The sequence below is a fragment of the Bos indicus x Bos taurus genome, chromosome 11, assembly GCF_003369695.1.
Source record: "Bos indicus x Bos taurus breed Angus x Brahman F1 hybrid chromosome 11, Bos_hybrid_MaternalHap_v2.0, whole genome shotgun sequence".
NCBI lineage: Eukaryota > Metazoa > Chordata > Mammalia > Artiodactyla > Bovidae > Bos > Bos indicus x Bos taurus.
The window spans coordinates 99,423,872-99,440,653 of NC_040086.1; the positions used below are offsets into that span (position 1 = coordinate 99,423,872).

Genomic DNA, 16,782 nt, shown 5'->3' on the forward strand with positions numbered 1-16,782 from the left:
CTTAGAGGCTTGCTGTTAGGAGTACTAAAGCAAAGCTAAGATAGATCTTCATGTTAGCATTTTCATGTAAATCACATAATGTATACTGGAAATATTTCATTGAAGAGGTTCTTAAAGTATTTATTCTTTTTTGGGGGGGGGGGGGCATGCCACACAGCATGCAGGATCTTCCCAAACCAGGAAGGGCCAGGAATCAAGCCTGTGCCCCTTGCAGTGGGAGTGCAGAATTCTTAACTGCTGGGCCACCAGGGAAGTCCTAAAAGTATTCAGTCTTTACACAAATTCACTTTGGGCAGCACCCCCATCCCCAGCATTTCTGATACTCTGAGATTTTGACATTTTGACTTTCCTATTTCTTTTTAAACATTTACCCAAACTCCATTTGCTGTGCAAAAACCACTTATTTCCAAAGCAAATAAGCAAAAATTAAGGTCAACAACATAGAGACTGTAGTAATCACTAGCAAATGAACTAAAACTGGGAGCTGAATGCAACTTTAAGAGTATCTGGTATGTGAAACATTTAACCATAGTAAATAATTTTATGTTTTGACATTCCTATCACAAATTCAATTTTTAAATATTGAGTGTAGCCTTAAAAAAAAAACTTCATCACGCTAATATTCATTTATGACATAGATCAAAGTTGTGTCCCATTTCCAAATATAAATACATGTATTCTATATTTAATAATTTGGGGGAATTTCCATTAAATTCCATTTCCCATGGGAAGCATCAAAGGAAGAAAACACATCCATTATTACTCAGGACAAATATTAAGCATCAAAACAATGGAAACCGATGTTCATTCAATACAGGCACACTGAGAAGTAAAATAAATAAAACAAACTCTACAGATATGACTGCTTACTGGACAGATGTAAACAAGAGGGTAACGAAAGTGACTTTTTTGGGCATCTTTGATTGGAACATTGATCCTCTTTTAAAGAATAGTTACAGCAACAATACCATTTTAAATTCTATACATTTTCTCTTGTTGCAAACAAAACAATTTTTAAAGTAAAAGATCAAGCTGCCGTTGCAAAATTTGTTTCCTGCATTCATGCTAACCACTTCCTCTTTTGGGGAAAAAAAAAAATTGTTTTCTAAATTGTTACAGTGAACAATCCCTTCAGATAACCAGGCAGACATTTGCTATAAAGCAAATTTGGGGAAAACACTAAAGATATTCACATGTTTAATAAAGATGTCAACCTCGTAGTTACAGAGAGGGAAGAGAAAAAAATTTAATAGTACAATTCCTTATACGTACAACGACTAAAGTAGTCATCCTGCTAGAGAATGTTTCCCCAAATGGTAAAAAAATTTAACACTCTGCTCCTCAGCTGGCTTCAGTTAGAACAACTTTGCCCTGTTGGTGCTTCACAGAGCCAGCATCCCTGATTCCAACTGAGGGCAACCTCCCAAACTAGTAAATTTAATTTGCTTTATTAAGATAAGTATCAAACTGATAATCAAAGTAAACTCCTTCATTCTTGCTTAATACTGACATAGATTCTTTACTAAAACTGTATTTTTCCCTTTAAGGGATTCTATTTTGTAATATCGGAGAAGGCAATGGCACCCCACTCCAGTACTCTTGCCTGGAAAATCCCATGGACTGAGGAGCCTGGTGGGCTGCAGTCCATGGGGTCACTAAGAGTCGGACACGACTGAGCGACTTCACTTTCACTTTTCACTTTCATGCACTGGAGAAGGAAACGGCAACCCACTCCAGTGTTCTTGCCTGGAGAATCCCAGGGATGGGGGAGCCTGGTGGGCTGCAGTCCATGGGGTCGCTAAGAGTCAGACACGACTGAGCGACTTCACTTTCACTTTTCACTCTCATGCATTGGAGAAGGAAACGGCAACCCACTCCAGTGACACATAAAAACAGTACCTGTATATTTTATTATAATTAGAAACGTGAAGTTTTATCACCTACTTCTTAGAATTCTACCTTAATTCATAGATGACTGAGTGTCTTATTCTATAATACTTTATGATAGGGGCATCGATGAAGAATTTAAAAGCTAATAATGTTCAAAGTCAAAATATTTTTAGAAGCTGTAATATCACACAAAAATGGAATGCAAGCTCCCTAAGAAATGGAGACATTGTTCTAAAGGCTCATAGTCAGCCTTTTAACCTAATATAACTTTAAAAACATTTTCTTAAATCAGGTGATACAGGAAAACTCACGATTAGGCCAAATAAGGCAACTTCTCACATGGTCTAGAGAATTCTTCTGGTTAGTCAACACTCAGAATTGCAATGAATTTGAATTAAGAAGCCAAGTTAACCATTAGACGGCAAACAACTGCCTAGAAAATGAAGACGTTGGCAGTCAAAGAATCAGACGAGTTAAACGACACTAGACCTATATAGGAAAAGGAGAAATGGATGCTGGAGTTTAAAAATCAAACCTCGAACTCACTAACCATTTCTGCAGCTACTTGTAACCAAACGAACTGCAGTTTCTGTTAAACAATATCCTATTTTGCATTTAGAAATTATGTAAGAGCCAACAGTCACAAGGCGAGGGCGAGTTGGAGAAAGGGAATTATTCATTGCCTGACATGGATGAACTCAGTTTAATGCATGCATTTAGAAAACACTGTGCTCTCTGTTGGGAAATATTAGTGCACATTCCATTCATTTTGATAACCTTTTCCTTTTCATCCCAGCGCCACACTAGCCGGCTGCAGCGTTATCAGGAAGCAGAGATGAGGCACCGCTTCTCTTCCACGTCTGTCTAGTGTGTTATTATTCCAACGCACAGGGACAGATAAAACCCGACTTTAATGTGTTTGTCACCAGAATGGCATTCAAGAAGTACTTAGGGAACACGTGGGAAAACTCACCATACAGTCCCTGAGTGTTAGGAAGAGAGTGAAAGGCGAATTCCTTAAAGTCAAGGAGGCAGTGATTCCCTGATGGTGTCTGTGTCAACCCCGCACCTGGCCAGGATGTAGGCCATAGATAATGGCTGAGGGGATGAATCGATGGATGGGAACAGTTCACAGCTCAGGAATTTTGTCAACAAAGGGAGATGCTACTAATGGAACAATATAAAGCAATCATCCTCCAATTAAAAAATAAATTTAAAAAATGTTAACCCTCCCCCCCTAAAAAAATACGACACAAATAAACTTATCTGTGAACAGAAACAGACTCACGGACTTAGAAAACAGACTTGCGGTTGCCAAGACAGAGGGAGAGTGAGGGAGGGATGGACCGGGAGGTTGGGCTTGGCAGATGCAAACTATTATATAGAGAATGGCTGAACGACAAGGCCCTACTGTGTGCACGGGGAGAATTACTCAGTATCCTGCGACAAAGCAGATGAAAAAGAATGCACATATATGTACAACGGAATCCTTTTGCTGTACCGTAAAAGTTAACACGTTATTCAGTTCAGTTCAGTTCAGTTCAGCCGCTCAGTCGTGTCCGACTCTTTGCGACCCCATGGACCGCAGCACGCCAGGCCTCCCTGTCCATCACCAACTCTGGGAGTTTACTCAAACTCACGTCCATCGAGTCGGTGACGCCATGCAACCATCTCATCTTCTGTCGTCTCCTTCTCCTCCCGCCCTCAGTCCTTCCCAACGTGTTATTAACCAACTATATATCCATAAAACAAATTTAAACACGTTTTTTAAAAATGAGAATAAGACTATGAAATGCTGATTTATTAGAATTCCCTTAAATTAAAAAAAAAAAAAGTATGGAGCAACTCATTTGGGGGCCTATGTTTACATAGAAAAAGACAAATTTGGAATTTAGTTCTATACCAAATTTAGAACTATACCAAATGGAAGGAAACTGCAAGAAAGACATTACTAGAAACATTTTTATGAAAATAAATTAATGGCTACTTAGAATTCTTATTCTTCATGAGTAATCTCCAAACTGTATAAAACTTGAAATACTGACTCCATTAAAAGTAGTCTTGGGATTTCCCTGGTGGTCCGGTGGCTAAGGCTCCCTGCTCCCAACACAGGGGCTCCGGGTTCCATCCTTGGTCAGAGAACTGGATCCTGCATGCCGCAACTAAGAGTTTGCACGCTGCAACTGAAAGATCAAAGACCCCACTCGCTGCAACTAAGATCCAGAATGGTCAAACAAATAAATATTTAAAAAAACGTCTCCTGCCCACTTCTTTATACACTGTACTCTACCACCATCCCCCCCCACAAAATCGAGAATACACGAAGAGCTTAATTGCTCACGGTGGCCATGAACACTAGTTCTTTGGCACCATGTCCACTCTGATGGCACTGGTACTGAGCTTCTGAGAGAAGGGGCCATGGAGAGCTGGGCTCTCTGTACTTCTAAGCCTAACCCTTAAAAATGTGTGACTTGGAAATGTTAATATTCCAGTTGTCTAGGCTTTTCGCATCACACAATATTTCAATAGTAGTGATGAAAATTTTAAAAGATCAATCACATAGTAATTAAAAGTGTAGCAAAAAGCTTGATTGGGGTAAGTAAAGATAACTGTATAATTATATACATACATACATATGTATATGGCTATGCAGGTGGCTCAGTGGTAAAGAATCTACCTGCCAAGCAGGAGTCACAGGTTCTATCCCTGGGTCTCCTGGAGAAGGAAATCGCAACCCACTCCAGTATTCTTGCCTGGACAATCCCATGGACAGAGGAGCTCGATGGGCTACCAATCCGTGGGGTCGAAAAGAGTCGGACACAGTTCAGTGACTAAACCACCACCACTACCATACGCCAGAAAGAAGAAAGTCTGTTTTTAAAATGAGTTAAAGATTTGGGCATTTTACAAAAAAAGGTTATTATAACTAGCAGATAATAGCATACGAAAAGATGCTCAACATCATTTTTTATCAAAGAAATATAAAGGTAAATTAAAAACACTACCAGAATCCACTCCATACTCATTAAAAAGGCCGAAATAGAAGGACTGAGAACCAACCCTCGGTGAGGGTGAGGAGCCGCTGCTGAAGGTGTGTCCACTGGTAAAGCCACCTTGTCAAGGTCTGACAGCGCACTGCGCCAGATACGCACCTGTGACTCAGCGCTCCGCCTCGGGCACGCCACTAAGGAGGAGGAGAGCCCGTGTCTGCCAACTGAGGTGTATACACATGTTCGTACGAGCTTTGTTCTTCATTTGGCCTCAGTATGGAAACAGTCCAAACATCTGCCAACCTGAGAACGGATAAACTGTACATCCGCACGACGGATGCCACGCAGCAACACACATCTCCCTTACTTGCAACGAGAGTATGAATCTCACAGACACCATATTGAGTTAGAGAAGCTAGACAGGAGAATACGGATGGTATAACTTGTATGAACTATAGAAACAGGCTAAACAAATATATGTCCCATGTCAGGATAATAGTTATTATTATTATAATAATAACTTTGAGGTGGGGATAGGGTCCCAGGGGGACTGCTGAGGTCTTAGGAACGTCCCTTATTTGGGGTCCTAGCACACAATTTCATTTATATGCAAAAACTCTTTGAGCTGTCCACATAAGACATGGCCACGCTATGGTATGTAAATCACACCTCGATAAACACCCATTTGAAAGGTCTCGGGACCTCCCTGGTGGTCCAGTGGTTAAGACTCATAACACAGGGGACCTGGATCGGTTTCCACAAGCCAGGGAGCAGCTGAGTGTGCACACTGTAATTACTGAGCCCTGCACTCTGAGCCCACCGCCACCACTAGGGGGTCCGTGCACCTCAAGCAAAGACCCTGCATGCCCCAACTAAAACCTGGAACAGCCAAGTAAACAAGTAAAATATATTTTAAAAAAAGCCTAGAAGGACACATATCATGTGGCGAAAGTGACCACCCCTGAGGAGGGTCTGGGAAGGGGAGGGCTGGACAGCAGAGAATACTTCACCTTATTCTCAGTGCTTTAATTGCCTTTTTTTACATGAGACTCCTGTAGCTGAGTAAGACATAACATGGTTTAATTGTTCCATGTTCGCTTGCAGTCCTTCGACCTCTCAATATTACAAGACAGAGAGTAAGGATTATCTTTTCCATCTCGTTAAAAGGGAGGGGAAAAGGCTGGTTTCCCTTACTTTAACCTGAACATGTAGGTCACAAGCCACAAGATGACCTATTCCACCCTATACTGGTTCTCTGACAAACCCCGCTTCACCCATTTCAAGTCACTACAGCTCACTCCAAGTCTTCAAATTCAAAACTTTCCGACAGCGGCCTCTTGGCAAGGGAAAAGAAACCGCCTAGCTCCTTGCATTTTCATCACCAATAAAAACCATTCCATTGAACTGACTTTCTTTCCCCATCATTCTTCTAAGGGACATGGCAGGATCATGACACCCAGATATTTCCACGGGCCCACAGACAAGACTGCCAGTGGATTTGGGGTTTTTTTTTTTCTGTCTATTTATACATATAAATTTACATTTAGTTAAACTGGGCACCTCAAAGCTAACACATGCCCGCTTGTAAGCAAAGGACGAAAGACATACTCAAGGTGAACCCAAAGCCAAAGTGTGGGCTGGGGTAGATCTGGGCAGTCTCTCTGCGGAACATTAACCCCCCAAAGGGAAAGAAGATCAGCTCCCACCCAGATCCCATGCAGCACAGAAGAAGCATCATGCAGACACAGTCCCCACGGACGGTGTCATCAAACACAAGCGCGATTTAGGAAAGTCCGTCCTACGCGCAGTGGGAGCAGCGACAGTATCTTTGTAAACACAGGCTTATCATTCCAAGGGCTGTGGAGCTGACTGCCGGAAAAAGCAGGGGGAGTCACCTCAAAGACAACTGGGTAATTGAATCATTTGCAGAAACTGGAGGAAAAGACATTTATAATAGATCCGAAGACTCCCAGAAGTCAAGATGGGAAATTACATTAAGTGCCCCTAAGAACTGAAACACTGCTTCCTTTCAGCTTGATCCTGACAAGAGGCTTCACTGGCGACAGATAATGCAAAAACTAATACAACAATCAAATCATGGCTTTGCTTTGGGGAAATTACAGCGCTTCAAGTCACATTCATAAACAGAATAATTTAAGAATTCCAATGTTTATTTATTTTTTTAAGTGTGAAGTGCCCTAGTTTGTGTCAGGAGAAGCACAGTTATCGTTGTTATTATTGTTTTTTAAATATTTATTTATTTTTATTCATTTGGCTGTCCCAGGTCTTAGTTGCGGCACATGGGATCTAGTTCCCTGACCAGGAATCAAACCCAGGCTCTTTGCATTGGGAGCACAGCCTTAGCCACTGGACTACCAGGCAAGTCCCAGAATTTCAACATTAGACAGTGCACGTCCTTAGGGAGGAGGTAAACAGGAGAAGGGGACGACAGAGGATGAGATGGTTGGATGGCATCACCGACTCAATGGATATAAGCTTGGGTAAACTCCGGGAGTTTCTGATGGACAGGAAGGCCTGGCGTGCTGCGGTCCATGGGGTCGCAAAGAGTCGGACACGACTGAGCGACTGAACTGAACAGAACTGCAATAGGACTTCCGTAAACATAACTAAATGACACTGTCAGTATAAGAAATAACAATGCATCCTTGGAAATATTAAAATAGTTGAGAAGAGCGATTCAGTTTGGTAGTACCTTTCAAAAGCGCTAAAGCTGCAACCGGACCTAGAAACTGTGCTTTTGATACGTTAACTCTCTTGGACCCGACCCAAGGGAGGAAAACTAAAGAATCACCCTGGAAAATTTTTCAATCACAAAGGCCCAGAACTCACCCAGCAGGTGTAGGTTCCCTAACCTTAAGTGGGAAACTCAGACTGAGGTGGTCCCGGCCTGGCCGTGAGCCGGGAGAGCTTCCCGGAGAACCCACTTTAAATGTGGGCCAGAGTGGAAATTCCAAGGAACATACATTTATAATCACACACACTGTCTTCTCAATCTCACAGGTTTTCTCCTGTGACTTCTACCTTCTTATGTGACTGAAATATAAGGCAGTGGTGATGTTGGTATAGGAGGCTTGCCAGTCTCTATGCAATTTTTCATACTCAATATTTGGAAGCAATCATGGGTAAGCCTTTACAACGTCATGAGATCTTAACTAACACAAAGGTGAAGTTCACCTGACACTAATATAATATTGTAAGTCAATTATACTTCAATTTAAAAAAAAAGGAAGAAAAAGGCTAAAGATTGCAAGTAGTGGCTGGCTCAGCGGCTTCAAGAAGTACTACAATGTGCATTCTGTGAGCTCTCTAGAAAAGCTGGGACTATGAATGCAAAATCTGGAATGATATTTCCACCTGTGTAAAAACAACAGGTAAGCGTAGGAAACTACATGTGGGATCAGATTTTTCATTTTGCGGAAAGTGAATGCTTTCAAGGACAAAAAAGGAATTAGATCAGTAGTTAGAAACTCTCCCACTATAAAGTATTACAAAACATTTAAGGAACATTTCTAAATAATAATTTAGAAAATAAAAAGGAACATTCCAAAACTAACATAGAAAACTAGAACAGCCAAGAAAGAAAAACCACAGGTTTCTATTTCAATGAACCAGAAAAACATTCTACTTCTGCTTTATTGACTATGGCAAAGCCTTTGTGTGGATCACCATAAACTGTGGAAAATTCTTAAAGAGATGAGAATACCAAGACCACCTGACCTGCCTCCTGAGAAATCGGTATGCAGGTCAAGAAGCAACAGTTAGAACTGGACATGGAACAACAGACTGGTTCCAAATTAGGAAAGGAGTACGTCAAGGCTGTATACTGTCACCCTGCTTATTTAACTTATATGCAGAGTACATCATGAGAAATGCTGGGCTGGAAGAAGCACAAGCTGGAATCAAGATTCCTGGGAGAAATATCAATAACCTCAGATATGCAGATGGCACCATACTTATGGCAGAAAGTGAAGAAGAACTAAAGAGCCTCTTGATGAAAGTGAAAGAGAAGAATGAAAAAGTTGGCTTAAAGTTCAATATTTAGAAAACTAAGATCATGGCATCTGGTCCCATCACTTCATGGCAAATAGATGTGGAAACAATGGAAACAATGACAGACTTTATTTTTGGGGGCTCCAAAATCATTGCAGATGGTGACTGCAGCCATGAAATTAAAAGACACTTGTTCCTTGGAAGAGAAGTTATGACCAACCTAGATAGCATATTAAAAAGCAGAGACATTCCTTTGCCAACAAAGGTCTATCTAGTCAAGGCTATGGTTTTTCCAGTGGTCATGTATGGATGTGAGAGCTGGACTGTGAAGAAAGCTGAGCGCTGAAGAATTGATGCCTTTGAACTGTGGTGTTGGAGAAGACTCTTGAAAGTCCCTTGGACAGCAAGGAGATCCAACCAGTCCATGCTAAAGGAAATCAGTCCTAAATATTCATTGGAAGGACTGATGCTGAAGCTGAAACTCCACCTGATGTGAAGAGCTGACTCATTGGAAAAGACCCTGATGCTGGGAAAGATTGAAGGTAGGAGGAGAAGGGGATAACAGAGGATGAGATGGTTGGATGACATCACCAACTCAATGGACATGAGTTTGAGTAAGCTCTGGGAATTGTTGATGGACAGGGAAACTTGGTGTGCTGCAGTCCATGGGGTCACAAAGAGTCGGACACGACTGAGCGACTGAACTGAACTGATTTCAGTGAACATCGATGCAAGATCTCAAGTAAAATGTTAATAATGTAAATTCAGCTCTGTATTTAAAAAAAATATACATCAAAATCTAGTTACACTAGTCCCAGGAATGCTAATTTGGTTCAATATAAGAAAACTTAATAATGTAATCTGTCCATTAATGGATTAAAGGAAACAGAAAAGGTATTTGATGATATTCAATATCAAGTTGAGTTTTTACAAAAACAACCTCTTGGCAAAATAGGAAAAGAAGGGAATCCCTTATAATAAGCCTGATAAAGGCTTATTATAATCATGTTTAATGGGGAAACATTTGAAGCACTCTCTTTATCTAGAACGAGATAAGGAAGTCCACAATAACTGCTTCTGCCAGGATAAAAGAGGTCATAACCAGAAGAGCAAGATAAGAAAAATAAATAAAAGGCATAAAGACTGAATAAGACTGTCATTATCTGCTGTTACGACTGTCTCTAAGGAAAACCCCAAAATAGAAATAAAAAGAGTTTATTAGCAAGGCATCTGGCTCTAAATGAATATACAAAAGTTTTATGTTCATTTAACCTCCAGTTGTTTTTTTTAAATAAACTTTGGGTCAATCTATTTTAATTGAGTAACATATTAAATACTTTGGGGCATTAACATTTCATGAGAACTTATGGTAATTTATGGTGCATTTTGGGGCTTCTCAGGTTGGAGAAGGCGATGGCACCCCACTCCAGTACTCTTGCCTGGAGAATCCCATGGACGGAGGAGCCTGGTAGGCTGCAGTCCATGGGGTCCCACAGAGTTGGACACGACTGAAGCAACTTAGCAGCAGGTGGCTCGATGTTAAAGGATCCGTCTGCTAATGTAGGAGACTCAGGTTCAAACCTTGGGTAGGAAAGATCCCTTGGAGGAGGAAATGGCAACCCACTCCAGGATTCCTGCCTAGAGAATTCCATGAGCAGATGAGCCCAGTGGGTGGCAGTCCATGGGGTTGCAAAGAGTCAGACATGACTGAGTGACTGTTACATTACGATGAGCATGGTAATTTTACCAGCAAATGAATGTATCTTTTGGTAAACTAAATATCCCCACTCAAGATCAAATATAGATATTAAGAATGTGTTTTCTAATATACTAGGTAATTTTAGAGGAAGCCATACTAATCTATGCCTAGGCTTTAAGCAAGGAATTTGGCAGAATTGGGCAAATAACTAAATACCTAATTTACAATATTTTCCAAGCAAATTCATCTCCAAATTATCTGGCAAAAAGTGAAAGAAATCTACAAAAACGCAGTGCTTTTCCCCACGTAAAAGCATGAAGCTATGAATGCCAAATCAGCCCTGGGCAGTCAGGAATGAATACGGTTCTTTAACAGCCTAATTTTGTTTACAGTCATATTGATGACTTTTATAAAAAGAAAATTTAGCTTCTAGGGAAAAAACACACAGGGAACCACAAGAAGACACAGTACAAGCTTTATAATTATATTCCTAATTGCCAACCACACAAGTCCATTTTGGGAAAAGCTTTGGAGAGGACCTCCCAATGCAAGCCTTGGGCTACAACCTGTTAGCAACCTGAATGAGTCTATCAGAACTCTGGCCACTAGCGTGAGTCTCTTTATCTTTTTATCAGAAGCAGTGCCAGCAGCCAAGCTCTTTCAGATGGCGCTGGGCGGTCTGCTCCAGCTTTTAAGAGGTCGATTTTTTTTCTTTGAAAAGCCATTAAGAGAGAACCACAGTCTGAGGAAACCACCCCGTAAGATATGTTCATGGTTTAAGTCTCCACGTTAATCGTCCTGGTGACTAAAGAAATCAACACGCTGCTTAAATCAGAACACTGAAGATTCCCCCACATTTTAGATTCCCCCACCAGCCTCCTCCTAACACCCCACACCCCAAGTTGACACGAAACGAAAATAATCCCAAGTTGAGTGGCCTTTTGTGGTTGCATCAGAAAGAAGAACTTGGGGACCAGCAGTCTGGGAGGATACGTGACAAGCATTAAAAGGGGAAATGAAAAAAAAAAAAAGACTCTCGCTTTCACCTTACCTTTTCAACATCTGCTTTCGTAACATTTATGTCAGCATCCATTTTCTCAAAGTACTGCTGGGCTCGGTCAGCCTCTTTGCAATCCCGCTCAAAACGTCTTTTACTCTAAGAGCAGAGGAAGATGGTGACAGGGAAAGTGATTGTTAATGAAACCATGAGATTCCTATATGAAGATGTAATTTTATCATAATTTTATCGGCATTCCCTCATGCCCCCTCCCCAAAAGCATTCTTTTCCGAACTGATTTGTTCCATGCCATCATTTCAGGAATTTATTTTAAAATCTGCCTTTATTTCCATCCAAACTGTCTAATCTTTGTTCTTCCCTATGATTTTTAGAAAAAAGACTCCACTTGGGTTCTTTGGGGCTCAACATTTTACTTCCAGTAATAATCTCTAGAAATCAATTAAATCCAAATTGTAAAATTCCCTAAAGACGTTAGGGTCTCTATTTTGTACTTCCTGTTGATTCAAACTTAAGTTAAATTCAGATCAGAAACACCTATAAAGACATTTCTTGAGCGGTTGGTTTTTCACTTACTGATTCTAGTTGCTTCCAGCACATCTCTATGTGTTGCTGTGCCTTCCGTCCATCGTGAAAGTGCTGGGGGGTGGGGGGAGGAGCAGAGACACACCCATGATTAGTACCCCATCTTGCTCTTATTAAGACTTGAAAAAAAATTCACCCACTCCAAGGACATTTAAATATTAATATCTAGCCCATGCATTCCGAAGAAATGTAAGACTTAAAAAATAAATGAGAAATGAAAACAGTAATAAGTCAATAGTCACAGAGTTCCATCTGACTTTAGCTATAAGACTACTGAATGCTAAGAGTTATTTATGCTACTTGTAAAAATGACAGGAATGCTTTATAAAGATGGCAATCAGATCTTTATTTTTAATCGCTTTGAGATGTAATTCGTATATCATACGATTCACCCACTGAAACTGTTCAATTCAATGGGTTTTAGTCTAGTCACAAAATAAATAACTCTCATCACAATCAATTTTAGAACATTTAAAAAAATTTTCTGGCCGTACCCCTGTCACCCCACCCTCCCGAGGCACGTGCGATCATAGTTCCTCAACCAGAGATCGAATCCTCACCCCCTGCATTAGAAGGCAGAGTCCTAACCACTGGATTGCTGGGGAAGCCCCTTGAACATTTGTATCACCTCAGAAGAAATGCTGCACCTCTTAGCTGTCACCTCCCATCTTCCCCAGCCCTAGGCAAATACCGCACCACTTCCGGTCTGTATAGACTTGCTTATTCTGGATATTTCATATGAAAGGAATTGTACAATATGAAGTCCTTTGTGACTGACATCATGCTTTCAGCATATCATAATGTTCACTTAGTCTAATGTTTCCAATGATCACACATATCAGTACTTTATTCCTTTTATTGCCACATGGTAATTTTTTGGGTGACCGATCCCCAGTTTGGGGCTATTATGAATAATGCTTCTGCAAATACTTGTCTAAGTTTTGGGTAGATGTTTCCATAACTTAGATTTTCTTAAACTTCGATTCACCTTCCTGCCATCTGCAAAGGCCCTGTGGCAGGTCTATGCTTGGTGTTGACCACCAGGGACGTCAGAGAGGCAGATCAAAGTGAGTCTCAAGAATGTGAGGAGATGGGGTCAGAGAAGAAAGGTGCAGCCTATGCAGAGTCTGTAGGCTTTTTGTCTGCATGAGCTGGGAAGTCAGGGATGTCATGCAAGAATGTTCCAGGTGGGAGTCCCTCTCCAACACTAGAAATGATGGACACTTGCACCCTGGGGCGGCAGTGTATGTGGTGACAGAGGCTCAGACTCTCGGTGTCCTTTGATCGGGAAAATCACCAATAAATCAGATCAGATGTGGGCTGTGAGATATGGAGAGGTCAGAGTGATTCCAAGGATGTTCTGACCTGCATGGACCATGTGCACGAAAGCCCTTGCCCCCTGTTAGACTTGACAGGTTCTGGCAGATCAGAGAGCGGGAATTTCCATCTGCACCGTCGCTAGGATGCAAAGGGGTGACCAAGTCCTTTGACCAAAGGCCACAGCTCTGGCCGGGCAGTGCCCCCACAGCTCATCTCTGAAGTTCCTACAAGGCTCCCTTGCTCTTTGAGACCTAGGGCCATGGCAGCTCCCTACTGTGATCAGCCCGGGGTGTGGGGAGTACCAGTCCATCCCTTTGCTCTTCCTGAATCCTCTCCACAAGTGCTAAATGCTCCTTTTAATAAATGACCTTCCTTCAGTGACCTGGCGTGAATGTGCTGTCTGTCTTCTGGCGGAGGAGGTAAGCATGGCTGGGAGGGGGGTGTAGTGGAGGGAAGCAAAAGGGTGGCGGGCATGGAGAGGTCCCCTCAGTACTCAGAGCCTTTTCTCTCACCTCATCAGAACCTATGGCTTAGCCGAGACACACAAGGTAACTGACCCCGGGAGGCCAGCGAGGAGGAGACAAAAATCAGACTCTTTTTTTTTTTCTTAAAGAACAGTGTTCCTTTATAAGGGAATGTTTTCTTGTCTCTCTTCGGAGGTCACGTTTCACCATTTTAAGTGCCTCTTGACAGCAAGGTTTACCCATCTAGCAATTTTTTTGGTCTGGAGGAGCCCCGTGGGGCTTCGTATTTCGAGTCTCATAATAGACAGAGGGATACGACAGAAAAGAGGTGGATACGACCAAAAAGAGATGGAGTCGAAGGTAGGCATAAACAAGTAAGAAAGGATGGACTTTGGGGAGGCGTAAGATGAGCCGAGAGCAGAGTTGAGCTTTGAGGGGAAGTACAGAACAGGAGCAGGTTTTCTGAAAGCCACAGACATCACTTTAAAGAAGGCGAAGGGGGGTGGGGAGGACCTGGGGAGACAGAGGAGTGAGGGGTTCGGGAGGGGGACAAAGGCTCAGCTGTGCCCCTCGGCCCCGAGAGTCCCTCATCCCCAAACTATCCAGAGGACCAGCCCCATTTCCTATGCAGGTCCCTGGTGTCCTATAGCTGGCTGAAAAGCTATCCCCATTTCTCCCCTATCTTACTTTGAGATTCAAAGACAGACACAAAAAGAAAACCTCGGCACCCAATTCAGAGCTGGGCTCTAAGCTTCTACTCTAACAGCAGCTCTGAAATGAACGGTTTCACAAAACGAAAGCTCCCCCACAGCCAGCGCCGTCCTGACCGAGAGGAAACGCAGCCCAAGAACGTGCAAAAGCCACAGACCCTGCACAGGAAAGGGGGATCGGGCTTTACCAGCAGAGGGACCGGCTCTGAAGACCACAGTCTTCCAAAAAAGGCCATGTTTGGGATGCACAAGTGGATAATTTGATCAAAAACCTACTAGATAGTAAATTCTCTTGCTTCTTCATTTCCAGGTTGAATAATAAATATGCATTTATTTTTCAAGCACAGTGTGGACCTCAACTTTATTGGTTAGCTTTTTCCCAGGAAGGGCTCCTGTCATAACATTCTCCCCCACCATCCCCGCCCCCCGCCCCCGCAACACCAAAACAATTATTCAAGAAGTACACTTGTGCTTGCATTTCCTGTGGCTTAAGAGAAAAAAAAAAAAAAACTGTCACCGATTTTCTTTCTAGTCTTTCTTGCCTAGTATGTGTTCTCCAAGACGGATTTGCCTACAAGACACAAAAACCCTGGGCTGGCTGATCCCTTAGGAAACCAATGGACGGAACAAAAGCCCTTCTGATGGTTTCGAGCATCCCATGACCTAAATAGCAGCGGCCCTTTGTAGCCAGCTAGATCTTCCCTCCTTTAATGGCTTTATTTCAACAGTTGCAAAGTTAAACAAACCAACCAGCTTGCCAGATGTGTTTCTTGTTTATTAACAAACAATGGTCAAACATTTCTTCGCTGGGCAGTGAGCAAGTGTGGATCTAAAAAGTGTGCCTCCAAGCTCTAAATAAAGACGAATTGTTCTCGAGAAAAAAGATAATAGGCACTTCTTTTGGAGCCACGGAGTGATGTCATCACAGCTCTTTGCTCCTATCAGAGGAGAGACAGGAAATGCCATCTCTAGAGACCCAGGAAAAAAAAAAAACGCTCTTTGCTTTCTCCTGTAATAAGATGCTTTAGTCTCTCTTCAAACATGGTAATAGACCTTTTTAAATGCCTGATGCTATCTGGGTGGCAGCGAAGCTTACTTTCAACTTTTGGTTGAACCTTAAAAATATACAGGTAAAATCTATACAAATCAAATGAGCCTTCAAAAATTTTTCAGAAATTTCCCAGGGACCAGGAGGAGCTGAGATTTAAAAAAAAAAAAAAAAAAAAGAAAAAATCACAAGAAACCTAAAATAGGCAGGCATTAACTCAAAGCAAAATGACAAAGACAAAGCTTCAAAGCAGATTTAACTGTGCTGCAAGAAATCATCCTTAGGCTGAATAGATAAATGGTGAGATTATTTGTTACTCACACACTGCAATTAGGTACAACAGCTACTCATTTTGCTATATATATAACATAGATCAACAATTTTTAAAACTACATTAAAAAAGCAAAATACGGCATTGATGTGAAAAGAGCCACTTCTTTTAAAAAAAAAGGTGGAAAAAAAATAACAGAATAAACACTCAAATAAGGACAGCCAGCCAGCCAGCCATCTGGAATTTTAAATAAAACTCAGATTCTACATATGAAAACAAAGGAACACAAAAAACTTTAAAAGGGGAAGAAGAAAGGAGTTTCCAGAAAATATAGCTGTGACAGATACTAGAATTTCCAAAAAACCCTACAGTGTGATGGGCTTGAATACCAGCAGGCTTCTAGTGCTAGCCTGACTCAGGGTTAATTAACCTAATGATAAATCTGTGTGTGTGGATATTCATGTGGACTGTGTAGGGAAGCTGTGAAGCACCTTCAGACAGGTTCAGGGCAGTTGTCACTTCAGTGAAGCCCAAACCATAACCCCAGAAACATTTGTGATGGGAATGGCCTTGTGGTTTTCTTCAGTAAGACCTGTTTCCTCCAAATTCATTTATAACAAAAATACTTTCTCAATGGACTTGTTTAAAGTTCCTAAAATGCCTGCCTCCCTGTGTCGTGTGCAGTTACTTAACTTCCCCCATAATACTGACCTTCTGGGCACTGGGCAGCCCCCACCCCCAGCCCAGTCCAGGTCCAGCAGCTCTGGTCAAGTTGCCGT

The 16,782-nt window shown here is 41.8% G+C and overlaps 1 protein-coding gene and 1 long non-coding RNA gene across 21 annotated transcripts in view; one reads left to right on the forward strand and one right to left on the reverse strand.

The window, feature by feature from the left end:
- FNBP1 (formin binding protein 1) overlaps nt 1-16,782 on the reverse strand; it is a 135,543-nt gene that overhangs the window by 46,728 nt on the left and 72,033 nt on the right. For all 20 annotated transcript variants that reach the window (XM_027556558.1, XM_027556557.1, XM_027556563.1 and 17 more), the window contains exons 5-6: nt 12,182-12,244; nt 11,642-11,746 (exon numbers count right to left, since the gene is read on the reverse strand). In XM_027556558.1, the coding sequence (XP_027412359.1) occupies nt 11,642-11,746; nt 12,182-12,244 (168 nt within the window). The remainder of the gene's footprint in view (nt 1-11,641; nt 11,747-12,181; nt 12,245-16,782) is intronic.
- Nucleotides 12,259-15,025, forward strand: LOC113901745. The gene is made up of 2 exons (XR_003513523.1): nt 12,259-14,334; nt 14,744-15,025. It is a non-coding gene; the product is annotated as an uncharacterized LOC113901745 (long non-coding RNA).